Source organism: Oculina patagonica, chromosome 13 (assembly GCF_052425735.1).
Source record: "Oculina patagonica isolate OP01 chromosome 13, crgOcupat, whole genome shotgun sequence".
Lineage (NCBI taxonomy): Eukaryota > Metazoa > Cnidaria > Anthozoa > Scleractinia > Oculinidae > Oculina > Oculina patagonica.
The window spans coordinates 16,287,076-16,306,856 of NC_135770.1; the positions used below are offsets into that span (position 1 = coordinate 16,287,076).

At 38.1% G+C, this 19,781-nt stretch overlaps 2 protein-coding genes across 3 annotated transcripts in view; one reads left to right on the forward strand and one right to left on the reverse strand.

Annotated features, from left to right (window-relative positions):
- LOC144634636 (protein NDRG3-like) overlaps window positions 1-19,781 on the forward strand; it is a 139,426-nt gene that overhangs the window by 76,151 nt on the left and 43,494 nt on the right. The window lies entirely within an intron of this gene.
- LOC144634553 (uncharacterized) lies at window positions 4,663-17,553 on the reverse strand. Of its 2 annotated transcripts, XM_078493549.1 has the most exons (10): window positions 17,257-17,553; window positions 14,923-15,202; window positions 10,429-10,929; window positions 9,543-9,760; window positions 9,294-9,392; window positions 8,410-8,656; window positions 7,613-7,731; window positions 6,938-7,126; window positions 5,967-6,242; window positions 4,663-5,360 (listed from the first exon to the last, which is right to left on the reverse strand). In XM_078493549.1, exons 1-10 carry the CDS (start codon window positions 17,476-17,478, stop codon window positions 4,923-4,925), a joined length of 2,589 nt encoding a protein of 862 aa, XP_078349675.1. In that variant the 5' UTR covers window positions 17,479-17,553; the 3' UTR covers window positions 4,663-4,922. The 2 variants fall into 2 exon arrangements, with proteins under 2 accessions (XP_078349675.1, XP_078349676.1); XM_078493550.1 differs by lacking the exon at window positions 14,923-15,202 and having other exon boundaries at window positions 17,257-17,395.

The window sequence follows — 19,781 nt, forward strand, 5'->3', positions numbered from 1 at the left end:
CCTTCTAGCTTTAGACTGGGAAATAGAATTGAAACTGGGCCTTCCCTGATATAAGCCTGGCAAAATTGATGTCTGCACATTTACTGAGAGGAAACTTTGTTTCTTATAGTTCAAAGCAGGAAATCAATGTAGTGTGTAGGTGCATAATTATCTCTTGATTCCCATCTTGCAATGTTTCTCAGCCAATAAAAAGACAAAAGGTGCTCCAAGCTCTTGACTTGCTTAAATGAGTACAATAAAGATGCAAATTCCTTTTATATCTTGTTATGCGCTCTATTTTCTTGAAATGTAAAATTATCCAGCAGAGAGGACAAAGAGGCCCCTGAGTTGTAGGTTTCCCCTTGCCATGCCAAAGATAATCTTGCAGCTCAGTTTGCTGCACAGCTCTCCACTTAATGGCAAAAGGAGAGACTATGTAAATCCACCTGTCTCATCTATTTGTTTGTTATTCATACACTTGTTAAAATATTTTATGTGAATCAAGGGCTCGAGACTTACTAAATGATAATTTGAAGGATGTACAGTTGACATGATACTTACAAGCCTGCACTGTCTAAATGACTGAAAAGATGCCAGTCAGAGTATATTATTTGTTGTTGGGTAACTATTTGAAAGAAAAAGGAGATATTCACCACAAGCCACCACAAGGTGGCTTCTGCCAGTGGAGAACATAAGTAATGAAATATTATTATGGCTTATGGCCAAGTTTAATTTTGTAAAAAATTTTATGAAGACAAGTGGATGTTGTAAAAACAAATCTATGAACGGTAAATTCGCTTGTCAACAATGTCTTGTAAAAATAATGTTAATGTGAGAAAATTGCAACATGATTTACTGTGATGAACTTAAAGGGCTAGGTCACAATAAGCCAAAACAGAAACCTTCCTTTCTTTTTATCCTTACTTTAAGTAAACATAAAGCTTGAATTTACTTGTCTTTGGTCATTGTTCATTCCCACCATGCAACTCCTTTCTGTATGGTTATACAGTAGAACTGCCGTAACTTGAACTCGGATAACTCAAAATTCCCCGCTAACTTGAACTAGGTCCCATTTCCCTTTGATTTGACACCACTTTTCAGTCATTTTCACTCAGTTAACTTCAACTCAAATAACTTAAATTCCTCACTAACTCGAAATAAATTTTGTTTCCCTTGATCAACTTAAATTTTGGTTCTTGCAACTCGACAGGTATGCCCATTGAAATACCCCCATTAGCTCTTGTAGAGGTTTTTATTAGCATTGTGTCCATCTTATAGGTCACACTACTGTATTATCATAAGAATACATAATATTATTGCAGAGATTCCAACCCTCCCATTTCGGCCGGAAACCTCCTGTTTTTGGCAATCGTTTCCGGCCTCCCCTTTTCGCTCAATATTCTCCCTTTTTTGTAACTTTCCACTAGCGAAGTAAGATAACGTTTTCTCTGCCATACTAGCCTTTTTTCCACGATCCTTTGTCGTTTCTCTATGGTATCTTGTAAAGGTAAAGGAAGCCCGAGATGATTGCCCAGCTCCCTAGCATGAGCCCACAGTTTTTGGACGCAGTAATGGATGGATTGCCTTAACTTTGTGGTTTTGCATGTTTTTTAATTGGTATTTCCATTGACTATGATCTCAAAATACAGGAAATGACATCTTAGAAAAATTTCCAGGGGGGTACCCATGGACCCCCTAGAGGCTCGCACCAAAATCTCCCGTTTTTTCACCTCAGAAGGTTGGAATCTCTGTAATCGTGTTATAGTTTGTGACGAGATAAGTTTAATTTGCACTGTATGGTAACAGGGGCGTAGCCAGCTTTTGAAGAGTTGTAGGCCTGACAAGCCGCCTTTGAGGGGTACAGGGTCACCGGGCAAGGCTTGAAAGCAAGACCCTAGGATGCTTTCCCTCCACTATTTAGTGATTTTGTGTATTCACAGCCCAATCTACCATAAAAGAATTGCACCATTTCGCTTCAAACACACAGCACATGCCGTGCGTGTTTGCCTGTCACCTGGCTAACCGAAGGCCCACAGATGCACTTGCAGATGAGCCGATCCAACATGAAAGGGGAGGCACATATTGATGTAGATATGTTAATATTGCATTTCTATTGTACTTTTAAACTACGAGTTGGCCGTTTGTAGGCCCGGGCCTACGGGTCTATAGGCTAGCTACGCCCCTGGTATAGTTACTGAAGTGCTAAAAAATCTGTAAACTATCAATTATTAACATGGCAACATGAATCGATTGAATCAACCCTGCAAACTCAAGCTGTTTTTCAATTCCCTTCAGAGTTCAAGTTACTGAGGTTCTACTGTATTCCTTTTTGGGGGGATTTGAAATTTTTCAAACCGTTTGAGTTTCATTTTCCATTGTTTCAAATTTTGGAAGTGAACATTGACAAATGAAAACAAAATTCCAACTCAGGTTTGAAAAATAACAATATCCAAAGACAAAACATAATGTACCGGTAAATTTTAAAATTTGACCACCCAAATCATCGTTGTTCAGAATTTCTTCTTTCTTGCTTTTTAATTACTATCTTTTATTTTGTGTAAGGATGGAGAAAAAGATTGAGGTTTTCATATGAATATTTTTATGCCTTACATTATTTCATATTTGTAATCTGGAAGAGTGGTTCACATCATAGCCAAACTGAACCAAAGGCAGACTTTTGCCATGGTGTAGTTTAGCTGTGACTTGCTATTTTAGAGTAAGTCTGTTTTGTAACCGAATAGTTCCCAAATAATTGAGTCAGACGTTTGCTGCACAGTGTTTAGTTTTCAGTTCAAAAAATCCTTGGCATCACACCATGTTGTAATGGTAAGTTTTGTGATGTCATTGCATTGTCAGTGTCAGATTAAAATATGGAGTCTGCAGAGGAAGTTTTCATGGTAACTTATTGAGCCAGAAGATGCATTAGAAGCCATTAGAGCATGTATACATCTCTAAGTTCATACAACAATGCACTGATGTCATAACACCCCATACAAACATTGCAGTACGCAGAAAATTTTAAATCGTAAAGACAGAAACAAAATGACTTGTATTCAAACCAGTAAAACTTCAAACTTCTTAATCACCAACTTGAACAAAACTGTTTTTATCTAAGTTTCGCATTGTACCTGGTCTTCTTATTGCTTTCCAAGTTTAAATTATTAGCCCTGTGTTAAAGCAAACTTGGGACTTTAAGTAAGGTCAGCACACACAAATGGACAAGACCCTGCAACTAGTACCTTGGAAGAGTTTACATATTAAATTTTTTGTCTAGCAGACTAGTCCCTTCACGTGTGCTAGCCTTAATTTGTGGGACAGTCTCAAGGACTTCTATCTTCAAGTCAAACTAAGTTGAATCTATTAAGGGCCCCTCGGGGAATGGTGGGTTATTAGGGTGGTTTATTGGGTTTGTAAAAAATTATAAAAATTTTTTTAAAAAATTATTTTTTTTTTAAATAAAAAAAAAGGAAAAAAAAAAATGGAAAAAAAAAAAGGGGGGGGGGGGGGGTAGTATTAATTTGTGCTGGGACTTGCCCCTTGTGTGTAGTAAGGGTTATGTAATAGTTGTTAGACTGACCCAGTGAACAAGGTTGTACATGAAATGGATGCTGAAAGAGTTCAATAACACTGTAAAGTTTCACGATATTTAGAGAGAAATCACTCATCACTTCTTGTTCTGAAATTAAAATTAAACCTATTATATTTTGTCTTCTTTTGGTCAATGATAATAGCCGAGCTCTGCAGAGCGAGCCCTATAACTATAGAAACAGGAAAACCATGCATTTGATTTTTCATGGTCATCATGCCTAGCAGCATGGTTTGCCGGTGCATTTGTATCTACGTACAGGTGTGTCGCACGAGATGGTTGTCATACAGAAATAGGTTAACGTTAAGGAGGGTGGCCCTAAATGGTTGTTATGGATGGCTTCTAACCATCATATCTTGGGCTCCCGGCCCTTAGTATCCTGGGTTTAGTTTTTGGTCATGTTTGTCTATTGGAGGTTGTTTTCATTTTTGGTAGTCATGACCATATTTGGTTAGTCAAGTGACCAGAACACAAAAATCCTAAAACCTCACACAGCTTTCATTTTTCTCTGTTGAAATCAACACCAGTGGTAGAGTGGATTTAGAAGCAAAATCTGTTGCATGGATTTGTTGAAATTCACCTTTAGTTACTGAAAAAAACCCGTGATGTCATAAAGTTTTTGTGACATCATAACTTTCTAAATAATGTTAATTTCAACAAATCCATGCTACAGATTTTGCTTCTAAATTCACTCTACCGGTGGTGTTGATTTCAATGGAGAAAAATATCAGCCGTGTGAGTTTTTAGGGTTTTTATTAAAAACGCCCAAGGAATTGCAATATTTGAGCTTCCCAGCTGTTTCGTTGATGCCTATTGGCTACCATTTTTGTGGTCTATGGTATATGAGCTCATATACCATTGCCTGTTAACCAATCAGAACTCAGGAATTGCAATATACCATTGCTAGTTTTTAATAAAAGAGGGTAGACCATGGAAAAATGTGATCGATTTGTTTAGCTGACCTTTTTTAAGTACAAAAAGTAAAAGCTGAGTACTTGTAGTTTCTTTGTTGAACACATGTTCACAAGTTTAAGAATGCCTGAATTTTGATTTTTAGGGACATTTGGAGGGGATATATACAAACCACACTTCAACAGTTCAGAACTTTGACTGGACTGATATTTTATTGTGGACCGGCAAATATACAAATACAAGCATGTAAGGAGAAAGAAATGAACTCATCAAGTTCCGAATTAAAACATTTTGTTGTCAAACTAATCTTCAGGCACATTTATTAATTGTATAAGTTTCCACAATCAAACATAAAGAATAACTAAAACAAATTTTACTTTGCATTCAGCAAAAACATTCATTCAAGTTAAAATAGAAATGCTTAAATGGACAGTGCTATCTGCTTCTAATCTTCTCCATCGCCAATCTCATCTATTACTTCAAAGCCTTCCATAAAGCTCACATCATCATTATTGTCCACATTCGCTTCTGCTTTTTCCTTTTTAGCTTTTAAAGCCTTTCCTGGTCCTGCAGCACTCCTTGCACTACGCCTTGATCCTCGACCACGCCCTCTTCCCCGACCTGCACCTCCTCTGCCAGCCCCTCCCCTAGTTTGACCCTTTCTGCCACGCCTTCCACTACCTGTGGGGGTGACTTCTTTAGGAGGGGTGTCTTCTATCTCTTCTTGTGAACTGCTTGGTGTCTCTGACTCAGTCAGTTCTTCCTTCTCATCATCCTGGCTGGCGGCAAGTCTGGGCGTGATGGGGAGTGGTATCTTTGGCTCCTCTACCTCATCAGTCTTCACAGGTTCATCAACAGTCAGTGGTATGAAATCTTCAGTCTCCTGTAAAAGGTGTCATTGAAATACTGTAAGCATTAGTGCATTCATAAGATGAAATACAGTGGAAACCCCTTAATTTTTAGAATCTCTCCATAACCTGAAGCAAAAGCAGTTTCCCTTCCGAAAATTGGAATTCCACTGTAGATTAAAAAGTCAATTGTATTACAGTGCGACGCCACTGTGGCCACCCAACAAACCGTGTGCCGATCACGACCAGTTTGACGAACACGCCCCGCAAAGTTGAAACGACAAAAGATACCTGTACATCGATTGTCAACAAAACGAGTGAAAACGAAACTATTACAAGATGACACTTTTTAAAAAGTAGTAGCAACACCCTGTATTTTGTAACTGAGTGTTAACTTAATATTGTACTGTTGATGCCAAATCACCACCTGCCGGTACACTTTTATCAGGGCTGCATGATCTTTGCAATCCCACTTCTGTTTTATCATTTTATTTCACCGCAAGATGCTATACAAGCTTTGATTTGACATTAAATTCTGGTTGATAAGTACTGCTAGTTAAGAAAGTTGCAAAATTCCTTAATCATCATCATCAACAACAACAACAGTGACTTTTACCAAGTGGTATTCTACATGTACTTACATCAAGTTGTGGTGCAATTATTGACAGTGTCAATTCATTTCCTGAAGTGTCGTCAACACCAGCCAGCTCTGCATGATCGTATGAGAGTTCTTCCTGTTCTGTAATCAAGGCTGCATCACGTTGTTCCTCAAAACTGTCTTCTGTCAATAGGGAGTCGTCATTCATGTGTTCCATGTTTTCCATGGTTACATCTACCTCTGCTGCTTCACAGTTGAACTGTAGCTGAGCTCCTTCGTTAGTCTGTTCAAGTGCTACTACAAACTTTGTGATCTGCACCTGGAAACAATGCTTGGAAGTTACGATTTTTAAGGGGCTTACCCTTCAAACATCATATTCATTTGATAATCTTCTTATAATTCAATTTGGGTTACAAGGTTTGTAGATTACATCAAGGATCGCAAAAGGGTGACTACTTTTTAAATCTACAGAATTAATCCAATCAAACATCAGCTAGAAAGAATGTAAACTAATTAAAAGTGGTCACCAACTGGGCTACTTGATGCAAAAGGCAAATCTGTTGACAATCTTTATATCATTAGAATAAGTGCCTCATTCAATTTATGACCAAGCTAAAAAATTTCAACCTTGAGTATTGAAAGGGCATCATGCAATTAACTGTCCTCAAAAATTTTAGCCTTGGGTTTAAAAAGAGTGCTTTCTTAGATTTTCAGGCCCAGCATGTCAGCTGTCAGATTTCCCCTTTGCATAAGAATTTAAAGGAGTTACGTCACAGACAACACATTTTGAGAAAACTGGCAGTTTGAAACCATCCTTGGTTATTTTTGCATTTTTACTACTCCTCTGTTGTTTTTCAACATTACAAAAACTTTATTTTGAGGTTTTCTTAAATTTGGATGTAATCAGAAAAATGACTTAAAATATCGTGACATTGCTCCTTTAACATTGATCACTCTCAAAAATAAAATTTGGACCGTAGTATTGAATAATCAAAGCAATCTTGCAATACACACCTCTGATGGCTCTTCAGTCTGTGAGTCCTTACGATGACTTCTCTGCTTTGAAGCTGTTGTTTTTATGTCTTTATCAAGTACTTCATATAACACCACCTCTTCTCCTTCTTTGGGCTCCAACACTGCCTCTAATTCTTTATTTCTTGCTAACTGGTGTTCTTCATACTGTGGGTGTTCCTGGACATACGTCTAAAACAAGTAAAAAATAAGTCTTTTACAGTATGTATTTGTTTCACACCATTTCAAGGTGACAAACTCATTCTTGACAACTTGATAGTGAAGGTAAGGAAACTTGAAAAAAAAAATCAATGGAAATGACTACACTTGGAAGTGCAGATACATGTTCCACAGGACCTTGTGAGGGCAGAACAGACCATAACATTACATATCTAAGCCAAGTAGAATTACGACTGATCAAAATGGGTAATCTGATTTTGGTGTGATAACAGTATTATCAGCCCAAAACAATAACATGACATATCACAAGGTACATAAAAGTTTTGGCTGATGACTTGGCAATACAGAGATTTTGTAGTGTCTCTGATAGGTCTAATAGTTATTGAAAGAAAAATGATTGCTACTTGTTTCCTTCTTTACGATTTTCCTGAAGGTCTTAAAACCAATCAGAAGCATTGTCAGCCATTAGTACAGCATATTTAATTCAAGTCAGATTACCTGATAATTCTTCTGATGTTTTTTGCCCTTAATGTGACTTATCACATCATTTCCACAGCGTATAAATGCCTTGCAAAGACGACAGTTAAATCCCGACACAGCTTTGACAAATTCACAACCTGACATAAAGGGAGGACAATAATTATTTTTGACCTAGTATTAATAATTCATCAAGTTAAAACAAAGATCAGAAAAATGATGGTGGAATGGATATGTGATCCTAATTAGCACAGACTTGAGCAGTTTTATTTGCCCATTTTCTCTGTAAAGTTCTAGTTTCAATAGACCTTTTTCGTATTCTCGGTATTGGACTGGAACTAGCTTGCAATGGAGGCTCATGCGGGTAATCTTTTAGAGCAAATGCAAATGACATGAAGCTGTTTTTAATGATATTTTCCCCCGCATGAGCCTCCATTGCAAGCTAGTTCCAGTCCAGGATGAACAAGAATAATGCGAACGCGAATGAAAGAGTCGAAAAGAGCGAAGGCCGTGGGTTTCTTTTTTTTTTTAAAAAAAAATTTTAATAAAATTTTTTATTTTTTTTTGGGGGGGGGGGGGCGGCGGTTTCTTTCCCCGCCCCCCCCCCCCCTCTTTTTTTTACGGTCTATTGAGAAGATATATCAAACACTCAAGAGTGTTTCATCACATTTTCAAACACCTTAAAACTTTGTCAAAAATACTCTGTTGCGCATTTTTTAAAGCTCTTCTTGGTGTTTGGAACTGTGATGAAACATTCTCCCACGTGTTTGATACATTACTTCAAAAAACAAACTAGCAAACAACTAACAATGACTTACCTAACATGTCCCTTCCACTGGTAAAACCATCAATCCTGACTCGCGACTGGGTCACCGATGAGATAGTGATGATATTTCCTTCCTTCATAGCTGTCTTTCTCGTATCGCAAGTGTACTTGACAAAGTCTAAATTTGTTTCATCATCAGCAGGACTGGACAACTGCTGGTCACTAATGTTCTCTCGTTCATCAGATTCAGTTCCAGTTGCCACTCCTTCCGTTTCTGACTTCTCGGCAGGTGCACCTCCCTAAACAACAGACCAGAACCAAATAAGCCAGCAATTTAAAACTAAAAAGAATTCAGAGTTCTCAGTGGTAATATTTGACCAACAAAACACAATATCCAGAGCCATCTGACAGTTTAGAATATAACGGAAAGAAGGCAAGGCCGAGAAGCGTAATCATTGTAAAAAACCAAGTTTTGGTTTATTACAAGAAATTTGATTTTATAATATATTATACAATATTTTGGCTCTATTTCAGAGTCATATTAATGAGTGGAGATACCTCTCCCTGACACATGCTGGGTAAGCATATGGAATAGAGATCAGAGAAGGGGTAAACGCTGAAAAGCAGCTAAAATTAGATAATTACAGAATAAAAACCTTGTAACTATGACGCATGCTGCTAATGATCACATCCTTTTGTTCTGTATATATGTTTATACCTAATCTTTGTATTCTAATGAGAGAAAGATACCAGATACCTACGAGAATCTTCATTCTTTTTAAATTTTGATTCTAATAAGATTCAAAGATGGGGGGGGGGGGAGGTGCTTCGTTCTTGTTAGAAGGATAATGAACATTTTTTAATCAAACCAATAAAGCACTTGAAAAACAATTTAGGTGTACTTCTTTACTAGCTAATACAGCTACTGTGTCACACCTGACTAAAACTCTTGAACTCATCCGCATCAAATTCTTTCCCTTGATTTTCCAAAACAGTCCTGGCATGCCTCTTACCAAGGAGATGTTTGTGAAAACTCTATGCACAAGACAAAAAATAATATAACAAGTCTTGACTAAAGAGGTCAGAAAAGTAAGCAAAACAATTTTTGCCTTAAATTGCAAGGATGGATGTTAAAATAATACACACTTTTCTCCAAACATAATAATTTTACATGAAAAATCCTACCATAGGTAAGTTACAGATGATCTTGCATTCTTGGCAAATGTACTTGGACCTTTTTCTGTCAAACAGAGAGATCATCAAAGAGTCGACATCCTCTCCAAGGAAATTGACAGATTTTGGAAGAGGGGGCTGACGGTTTTCCTCTACGGGTGCTTTGTCAACATCCTCTTGATCTTGTCTGTCTTCTTCTTGTGACTTATCTAATTCATGTGCATCCTCACCTAGTAAAAGATACGTATCATCAAGCACACAATATAAAAACACTAATCTGGGATGTATCACTATAAACTCACACTAATTTTAACTACTGACAGAAATGAAAATTGGCAACACTGGAGGAACATATAGAGTGAACTAATGGTTACTACTCACAATAATATAACCAGCAATTCCCTTAAAATGCTGTATTAAGCCTGATTTACACGGTACGATTTTGTTGCATGTGACATGTGTGCCACATGCTTACAATACGCCTACGACACGAATTGTGTCGTGTAAATCAAACCTACAACTCGCTTACGACTGTCGTAGGCGTGTCATAAGCTTGTCGCATGCAGCAAAATTGTACAGTGTAAATCGGCCTTTTATTTATGTTGAATACATTGTTCTTTGAAATAGGACTTCCATCATCAAACATATCTAGTGAAAGCTCTTCCTTTCATGCTAGCAAATTAAAACCTTTTCCAGTTCATTCTGGAAGCAACACTTGCTGACTAAGTAGTTAATTTTACTTTGATTTCATTTTCTTTCCACTCTAAATGCGCATTCTCTAAGATTCTTACACGATTTCTAAAATCTTTATTCCAATGACCCCTTAAATCCTCTTCTATGTTGGAGACAAAAATCAAAGCTTGTGATACAGAGTACAAAGTTTTCCCGGATGCCTTACCATCTTCCTCTGCCTCTTCATGATGCTCTTCTTCTGTGGCTTCTTCCTTCTTGGTTTCCTTCTCATCAGGTGCTGTAGCCTTCTTGGCCTGCTGACTCTGTGGTCCCCCTCCACCCTGCCTGCCTCTGTTCTGTTGGTTTTGTCCCCCACGGTTATTACCCTGTTGCCCACGGTTACGATCAAACCGTTCTCTTTTGTTTCCATAGTTACCACCTCCACCCCATCCATCATTCCTCCGCTTGCGATTTTGCCGATTTTGCATGTCTCTTCCACCACCTGTCCTTGGGATCAGTGGTGTTGGCAGTAGTCCTAGGGAGGAAGGCATGACCTGTTTACCTCGAGCTTGAGCCTGTACTTGTGCTTGAGCATTTGCGTTAGCCTGGGCCTGCATGGCGGCTAGTAAGGACTGTGTCTGCACCATTGCCATAAGCTGCTGCTGTTGTTGGGCCAACTGTGCTGTCAAACCAGACCCAAGGTTACCACCTGATGACACACCCATTCCTGTATGATGCATAATGCAAAGTTAATTTCTCTAAACAAAGTTTACGAACAAAAAACGAAAAAAAAAAATCAGTTTTTGTTAATATGAAGCAATTCCCACCTGTAAATTTAGCACAGGAAAAAAAACTTAAAGTTACAAGGCCATGCATGAATTGAGAAGTGAGTAGTATGTTAAGCTTTTCTGCACTGAGAAGAATCTGAACTCAACACCTGGATGTTTAAATAAATACAAGTATATATTGTTTAGGACTACACAAAACACTAAATCTAACCTTCAAGTTTTACCGTTGGTATCTGCTTTGAAGGGCTGTACTCACATTGTAACAATGGAAAAATACATAGCAACACAGTGTGACCTGGAGTGCATAGTGACAATTTTAAATTTCATTAAACAATAACCAAAACTTCGGCAAGAAGGCACCAAATCCAGATGTGATGAAACCACTGATAACAATGGAAAATTTTACTTTGATTTATGTATGCTGGTTTCCTGGTTTGTTTTCCATTTCAATAATATCCAGTTCAAAGAAATCTCTACTTTTAAATCGTGCAAGACATCCATTCTAGCAGTATACATTTAAGGTTACTGGAAGTTTGAGTGAGGCTCGAAACTTTTCACACTGTTTTCCTTAAACATATTTTGAGCAGATTGAGGCATCTTAAAACTTAAGAGTTACAACTTAAAGGAAATTTGTCCATTCTTTTGGAGAGGAGGCAGATAAACAAACCACCAAAAAAGTGTCTGGGAATTTCAAAATTTTCAAAACTTTCACTGTTATGGCTATTACGTGCAATCACTCCAGATTTTTTTAACTTGGTTTCCAACATTATGCATATCTTTTTACTGGTATTAAATATTAAAAAAGCAGAACATGGAACTGCAGTGCCTTTGATGGAGATTTTCTGGAAATTACCAGATCAATGAAATTACAAATTCCTTTGAGTCAGAGCTTCAGAGAGGCGACTGGATTAAGAACTCTGCTTAAGGAGTCTCAGAAAAATATGTACATTCAGATAATAGTATCTTCTTGTTTCCAATTAATTTTATTACCTTTTCTAGTGTTCAAGGGAGCTGTGATGTAATCTGGAAGAGCTACATCTCTTAGACTAGGGATACAATTAATGTACATGTACCTCTAAGGTATACAAATTAAATTTAAGGTTGTAGTTTATCTGATGCTACATGCAAAGAGGACAAAAAACTTTGGTTTCTGCTAATGTAACAATCATAAAAACTTTGTCACTTGTCTTGTTTTTGAAAGCCATCAAATATCTCTGTTTGGTACATCATAGTGTTTGTGTAACTTTCATTCTCTCAAAACAAAACTTCTAAAATTGTGTTCTTTCTGAAATGTCAAGATTTCTGATGTAAATGTTAAAAAATATGTAAATGTTGTATATAGTGGTCATGTGCTTAGCTTTGAGATAGCCTAGTTTACAGGCATGCCACTGAAATAGAGGAAACAAGCAAGATAACACTATGTGACACCTCAAAAGACTGCAACTTCCTAGAGGGAAAAAAACTGCATAATTCTATAGGGAAAATGACAGGTTGAACAATTGAATTGTACATCTTAAGACTGCCGTAAATTCACAAAGTCACTATGTGACACCTCAAAAGGCTGCAACTTCCTAGAGGGGAAAAACTGCATAATTCTATAGGGAAAATGACAGGTTGAACAATTGAATTGTACATCTTAAGACTGCCGTAAATTCACATGGGTATTGCATGAACCTGTGAAAAAGAAATGAAGAAACCAGAATGTTTTCAGATGTTTGATACAAGGTCACATCTGACATACAGCAGCATCAGATGCTACCCATGTATCCAGTGCAATGCTGACATGGCAGAGGATCTGTTGCAATAGCACCTTTTTGTAAATTGACAAAATCAGGTGATTCGAAGTGACAGAGAGTCAACATTTTTTTGGGCAAATTTTAATCAGCACAATACAGAATCATTCATCATGGACTCAGTGACCGGCCCAGAGGAAAACACCAAGTTTTATTTCCCTGAGCCCCCCAGTACATGTACTGGTATTTTCAGGCAGAGAAAAGGGTAACATGAAAGGTTAAGGAAAATTTTCACTGTTACGGTGCTGTAAACACATGACTGTTTAGCTCCATCATAGTTAGCACAATCTCTGATGCTATTCAGGGATGTGGCCAAGGACCGGCTGCCAGGTAAATACAATGGCTGAAAGAGGAATTAAATCCAGCTGGAATTTCACTGAAAACATAGACTTACTAGGTGAATGTTAAGAGCTGCCTAGGGCAGAAAAGCCAGCTGGGCTTGTTGATGAGCCGGCTTAGTGTTTTCTTAGCTACATCCCTGGCTTTTTAGAAAGTTGAAAGATCTTACATGTATGTTTATCTGGTTTTGTCTCTTGACATTCAAATGTTCAGGAATTCCCAGCAGACAGTATCAGGAGTAATTGGATTGGTACGATGAATCAATTCATGAACTTCGTTATCAAGAAGTCCAACAGATGCATACAGAATATATACAAAAATATTGGTGCTAGATTGTAAGGTTTTCAAGACAGCAACTTTAAGTGCTGCAAGGGATATATCATCTCTAGCTTGATCATGTAACAACAAAATAGGTGCCCATTGTGTTTCAATTAGAAAAATATAGATTGAAGTTTAAGTGCACAAAGAGCTTCCCTGGTTGAAAGTTTACTCTGTAAGCAACTACTTGCTATGTGCTTAGACAAGTGCCAGAAATTGGCATAATAGAATGCACTTCGTTAGCTAATGTTTGTAATACTACAATAGCCATAGCTCGAACTTTGAGGATCAAAAGTTCACCAAAATATATCCAGGTTTTTTTTCCAAAACTGGAAAGGGATCTACGAAGCTCAGGTCAAATACAATTTGTACGCAGTGAAACATGTACATGTATATCAAGACCTGTATAAATAACAAGTATAGCATTTCCTGGCAGAATGAAGCAGATACCGCTGTAAAGAATTGCAAAATTCACAACTTTGACCAATTCAACTCCACTGGTAAAATTTCTCCTTTTTTGAATTAGTGTACTCAAATTTCTGAGTAATAAATGCCCTTATGACCAGATATGGCTCGGAAATGTATGGTTGTACATGTAGATAGATACATGAACATTAGAAGATAGATGGACCAGTGTGTCAAAATGTATTCCAGTGTTGAGTTTAAATTCTTCAGTGCAGAGAAAGATTTTTATTATAACAACAACATCACAGTCACAGCAAACAAGATGGAGAAGCGTGTGGGTGCAAGAAAAAAAAAAGAACAGGGGCATTTTCTCCCTATTTTATCAATACATTAAGGGTATTTCAAAACACAAATGGCACAAAAGACCATGGTCTCAGGTGTAAGGTGTTTCAATGCACGGCTGTCAATTGTAGGTACATGTAGAGGTTACCTGTTATGACTGGCAAATGAAGATGACCTTGTGGTAATTCAAAGTTTTAAAATGACCAAAAAAACAACACCCAAGGTGAGACAGTGCAATTACAGCCCTGTTCAATATCGTTGTTTTGGTCTACAATCATAATGCTTTGATCATTTTGGTTTCCATTTCATGTCTGGGTAACTTACTAAAGAAGTCAGCCATGTAACAATAAATTTGTTCTAACATCCAACGATGTAAAATGGTCTGCAGGGTTACAAATACCTCCAGAATTGCTTCACATGAAAAAACAGATATGACAAAAACTGACAGAGAACACAGAACAACAAAATAACAAGGCCATCACAAACTATCAGGAAGAAAGCAAAGTTACACAAAGAAAGAGAAGGTTACATACAGGGAAAACTGAAAAGTGCATAGTTGCGAGGGAGCAATATCAATTTAAGGGATACATGTAAGTCACAACATTGTATGATGGCGACCTTACAATACATGTAGTTTGCAACCAGCAACAGACAATACAGAAAGCCTATTAGGCTATGCCATGTTAATGTCTTACAGCAATAAACAATGACTGATCAATGACAATTGCACCAGACCTGGAACTTGTAAAGGGTTTGATGGCAGCTCTGGCACTGAGCGATCGCCAGGCTTAGCGCCCAGGATTCCAGGTCCCTGATTAGAAGGGCCTCTGTTGCCTTGCGACCGATTATTGTTGTTGTTGTTGTTGCGATAGCGATCTCTGCCTTGGTTCCGATTTCTATCATTCCTGTTATTGCCTCGGTCAGACCTGGAGTTGTTTAAGTGTCCCAGAGGATAACTGACCAGATTTGACTGGCTTCCCTGACGATGATCATCCATATATGATGAGTACGAAGGCTGTGTGTAAAGTGACAAAATAGAGGCAAGAATGGTATCAGTAACAAAGCACAGTTGATTATCACTTTTTCCTGATGAGGCAACAAAACCATAAGAATTATGTCAAATGGCATACATTCTGCATAACAAAAACATGAAAAGTCAATTGAAGAAAATCCTGACTCAGTGACATAAAAGTGTATACATGTACAAAAGATATAACATATTCAAAAAATACTTTATGGTTTACATGTAATTATCTTTACCATCAGCGCATTTCACTTGCCACATGAACAAAAGTTTATCTTATAACTGGTTCACTTACAGTCTGTACATCAACTTGCACTGGAGATAAGATAGACGAAGCTTTCATGAAACTCATCTTGGGATTTAAAAACATGATGGTACACACAATATAATCCCTGAATTCACACAGCAAATCTCACTGAGTAGCTACACATAAGCATTTGTGAAACTAAGCGAACTAAGCATTTGATATTCTTGACCGAACCAAAAACCAAGCCAAAAACAGATGGCAATTCCAACTTAAATATAAATATGAGTCTATGTTAAAATCTCCAGTGCCAGGTGTTTTTCAATCCTTAATTAATTTCACGGCATATTTGAATCATCAAGATGTACTCATCTTGTATATTAAAATAATGCAAAATGACTTTGTGACACACTTTCCAACTTCATGTACCATGTTCTAAAGACATGCCACTTGAATTGACTGACAATAGACAATATATTTGTACTGTACTTCAGTTCTCCAACATTTGGGATTTATAAAGAGACTGAAATAATGGAGAGTAATATGTTCTACAGTGGCCTTAAAATGGATGTGACAATGAGTTGTCAATAGTAGAAAGCAGGGATGTCACTAAGAGCCGGCTGCTGGCTAATTTCACTGGCTGAAAGAGATCTTAAATCTGGCTGAAATTTTACATGAAAACAGAGACTTAGGTAAACTTTTAGAGCTGCCAAGGCCAGAAAAAAAAGCCAGCTGGGATTGTTGATGAGCCAGCTTAGTGTTCCTTAGCTACATCCCTGACTGAAGGCCACCTTAATTTACTCACTCCAATAACTCTAACAAGCCATGACATTTCTCAATAAATGTGAGACTTGGCAAACACCTGTACAGTATCATAAATGATTAGTCTCTGAGTGGCCTTCTTCCAATTTGGCATTTGTGGCATTGTCATAAAGTAACATAAACTCACTGACAACAATATAAAAGAATGGGGATCAGTTTCCCAAACTGTTGTGTTGAACTTGTGAGCAACAGGAAACAGTTTGTAATGTTGTCAACGTCCTTGATGGCCAAACTGTCTGCCATTCAGGATTAAAATGGCTGATTTTTCAAGCATTTATGTGTCAGGCAACATGGTGACATGTTTACGTCTGTTGATCCTGGGAGAAGCAGGAATGCCTATTTGAAGGACGTGCCTTGATAAAGAATGACCCAATGAGATCAATGGTCAAACTGCTTATAAAAGATACATGTATATGTTTCAGAGCTTACAGTTGTAGCATGGACATAACTTGACTTCACAAAGAAACCCAAATAAAGTGCAATTTTAACATGCTATAATTTTCAGCAAGGACCAAGCAATTTCACAACAGCAGTTCAGTGAGATAGGTTTGTGTCAGCTTGGTGAATAGCAGGAACAGTATGAGGCTGTTGTGTTCCAGCTTTTCAGTAAAACCTGGAACTCACAGAGAGGATAAATTGATGGGAAACTATATGACCTTCGAGCTAAAATCCTTCAGCTCTGGAAGATCAAAGAACTAGGATCCGATGCAAGACATTTGCAAACTATTTTCCATCTCCCGATCCGCAGACATGTCTTTTGTAAACCAAATGGCATTGCACCCAAGATATCGAGATACACGCAAGGAAAACGAAACGCTTAGGTTACTGAAAGAAAGCGTGGAATTTCCAGTTCATCGATTTCTGTGCAAAGTTTAGTTCGGAGTTGCCCTTATAAACACGTGCTCTTCAGAATAATTAACTTTTTACAACCCATTTTACATAAGGTAGACTTGTTGTTATTTAACAAGATAGAGCTTACTTCTGGTGAAAACCTGTCACGGGAAGATCTTCCTCTTGAACCAGCAGTGTCTCGTCGAAAGTCGTCATCTCTCCTTGAATCTCGATCACGGTCTCTGAACCGTCTGTCATCGTAATCTAGTCGGTCCCGTCTTTGGTTGGAATTTGACAAACCATGCTGGAAGTTTGCGAAAGCATCAGAAAGCGAGGGGATGTTCAAGGGATACCTTCCTAAGCCTGACATTTTAACAAATGAAGAGCACAAGCCGATGCTAAAATGGCGAACAACACGACCTCGAACACGTTCTTCTGCGCGAGAGGTAACATCCGGGATGTTCCTCCTAGATATCAAGTTCCCGGATAGCGAGTGGATTGGCATGGACTTCAGCAAAGTGGAAGTGGATCTTCGGAACCCAGAGAGGAACCGCCTGTTCTGCAGGCTAGAACCCCTCTTGAAGAAAGACAAATGAGAGAGAATTAATGAAATGCGACTGCCAATTTTCAAACTATTAAGGTCAAGATGTGAATTTTTATGCGGTTTGAATGTTTCAAGAAAGAAAAAATTTTCCTGAATGCAAGCTTTGCCATTCAACATACAAAGCCTTTAAACTTTCAAACCGACATATAATCTTGCATGTAAACATCAGTGGTCTCAAAATTTAGATTAGTAAATTTATTCCAACAAATTCTAGGCCTTTCTGAGTTAGCATTTACTTAGTTTGCGACGAGCGCGTTAGGCTCTAACGCAGGCGTTCGCGCTATCTGCGTAGAAGGTTACGGAGCGAGTCTACCTCGTATCAAACTTTTTCGGTATCGTTTTGACGAAAAACTGGAACACAGTCAATTGCGTTTCTTTAATTTCAAAAATTTTAAGAAAAACTATTAAAATTAGAACACGAACAAAATCTAAATCAGGTTGTAAAATATGACAACATGAAATTCAAATACGTCGTTGATGACACACTCTTGACAGCTCGATTAGAAATACCATGACAAGAATCCTGTTTTTTCTCAAAACCGTGACTGAAAGGTGTGTCTTCTTTCGTGAAACTTTTTGGAATTGAAAGGAGTCTTTAGGGACTGGTCAATTAGTACCAAAGGGGGTGGGCCGGAGCAATTGGAAAAGTGGTGGCTTGAAAATTTGTGACCCACCCCTTTCTTCTGGCTCAAAACTGACCGACCCACCCCTGATAGGGGGTTGAAAATTACATGACCCACCCCCTTTGCTCAAAAAGTTCATTATTCTGTAAGGGGTTGGAGGTTTTTGGTTTGATATCGGCTTTTAAAGTGTGATTCCCTACATACACCACCCTACTTTATCCCTGATGGACACTGCTGTTCGGTATACAGCTTTTTCCATTTCTTAGCACACCAAAGAGGGAAAAATTTGGTATACTAGTCTTTTTTAAGTTTTCCACATATTTGTGTGTTAAGTCCATGGGAAAATTTAGACACAAACATATGGGAAAACTGGAACAGTACGTAACATTAATTCATAAACAATTATTCAAGAAATACAGAAATTGATAACAGAAACTATCTACAACCACTGTCTATAATTCATAATTCCGAAGTGTTTGAGAAAAGAGTTTACTGGTGAAAGCCTAAAGCGCAGAGTGAATCTACGAAGGCTGTAGACAGACAGGCAAAACTGTAATCACAAGCCATCTATTGGGGGTCAGGGGGCACGATCCCCCGGGAAATTTTTTTATATTTGGGCCTCCTGAAATCGCTAGAAAATCATTTAAAACTGCTTACTTCGAGAAATTTATCAATTTATACTGATACAAATAAGATGACCCACCCCCCTACATGTAGATCAAAACTACATAACCCACCCCTTTTCGAGGGCTCAAAAACTGATGACCCACCCCCTTTCTGCTCCGGCCCACCCCCTCTCTACTTATTGACCAGTCCCTTATACATTCGATCTACAAATACTGTATCTTCAAATATCGAAAACTGAAACCTTGCAAATTAGTAATTATGGGGTACACTGATACTTTTAATGTCCAATCTCTCCTTGTTGACAACAAGGGGCTCATTTAGCGGTCTTTATCGTGCATTGTTTTAAAGACCTCAAAAGAACTGGGTACAAGTGAGTCTCGTAAAAAGTGGCGGGAAAGGATGCACCATGCACCAGCTTTACCGACACCCCTTTCAGGCCAGTTAGCAATAGAAAGCGTATATCGTACATGACCTTTGTGGGAATGGTGCGGCTGGAGACGTGTTTTAATGCTTTTTAAGTTAGACCTGTCCAACAACAGATATGATTTATCCCGAGTGGTGAAAAAATAGAAAAATCCACCTACTAATAATCTGTTAACATTTTTAGGCAAATAATAGGGAGGCCTACGCAGATGCTACAAGGGAAATAAACCCCTTGGGCACTGGCATCAGCAGTCTCTTTTGGCTCCCAACGATTTGATGAAAAGCTTTTTCTGTCAATTTTTAAATAAAACTTCCTTTGTAATATAATTCTGTGGGAGGCGCGGTGGGCTTTATAGCTAATGGTCAGTGCGTTGGACTCCGGATCGAGCGGCCCGG

Excerpts from the sequence above, each read along its gene's own strand:
- LOC144634553 (XM_078493549.1), bottom strand. The coding sequence starts at position 17,478 with ATGTCAGGCTTAGGAAGGTATCCCTTGAACATCCCCTCGCTTTCTGAT. Across the intron at positions 7,732-8,409 it reads CAGTGGAAGGGACATGTTAG|GTTGTGAATTTGTCAAAGCT; the intron begins GTAAGTCATTGT and ends CCTTTATGTCAG. Across the intron at positions 5,361-5,966 it reads TAATTGCACCACAACTTGAT|GAGACTGAAGATTTCATACC; the intron begins GTAAGTACATGT and ends CACCTTTTACAG.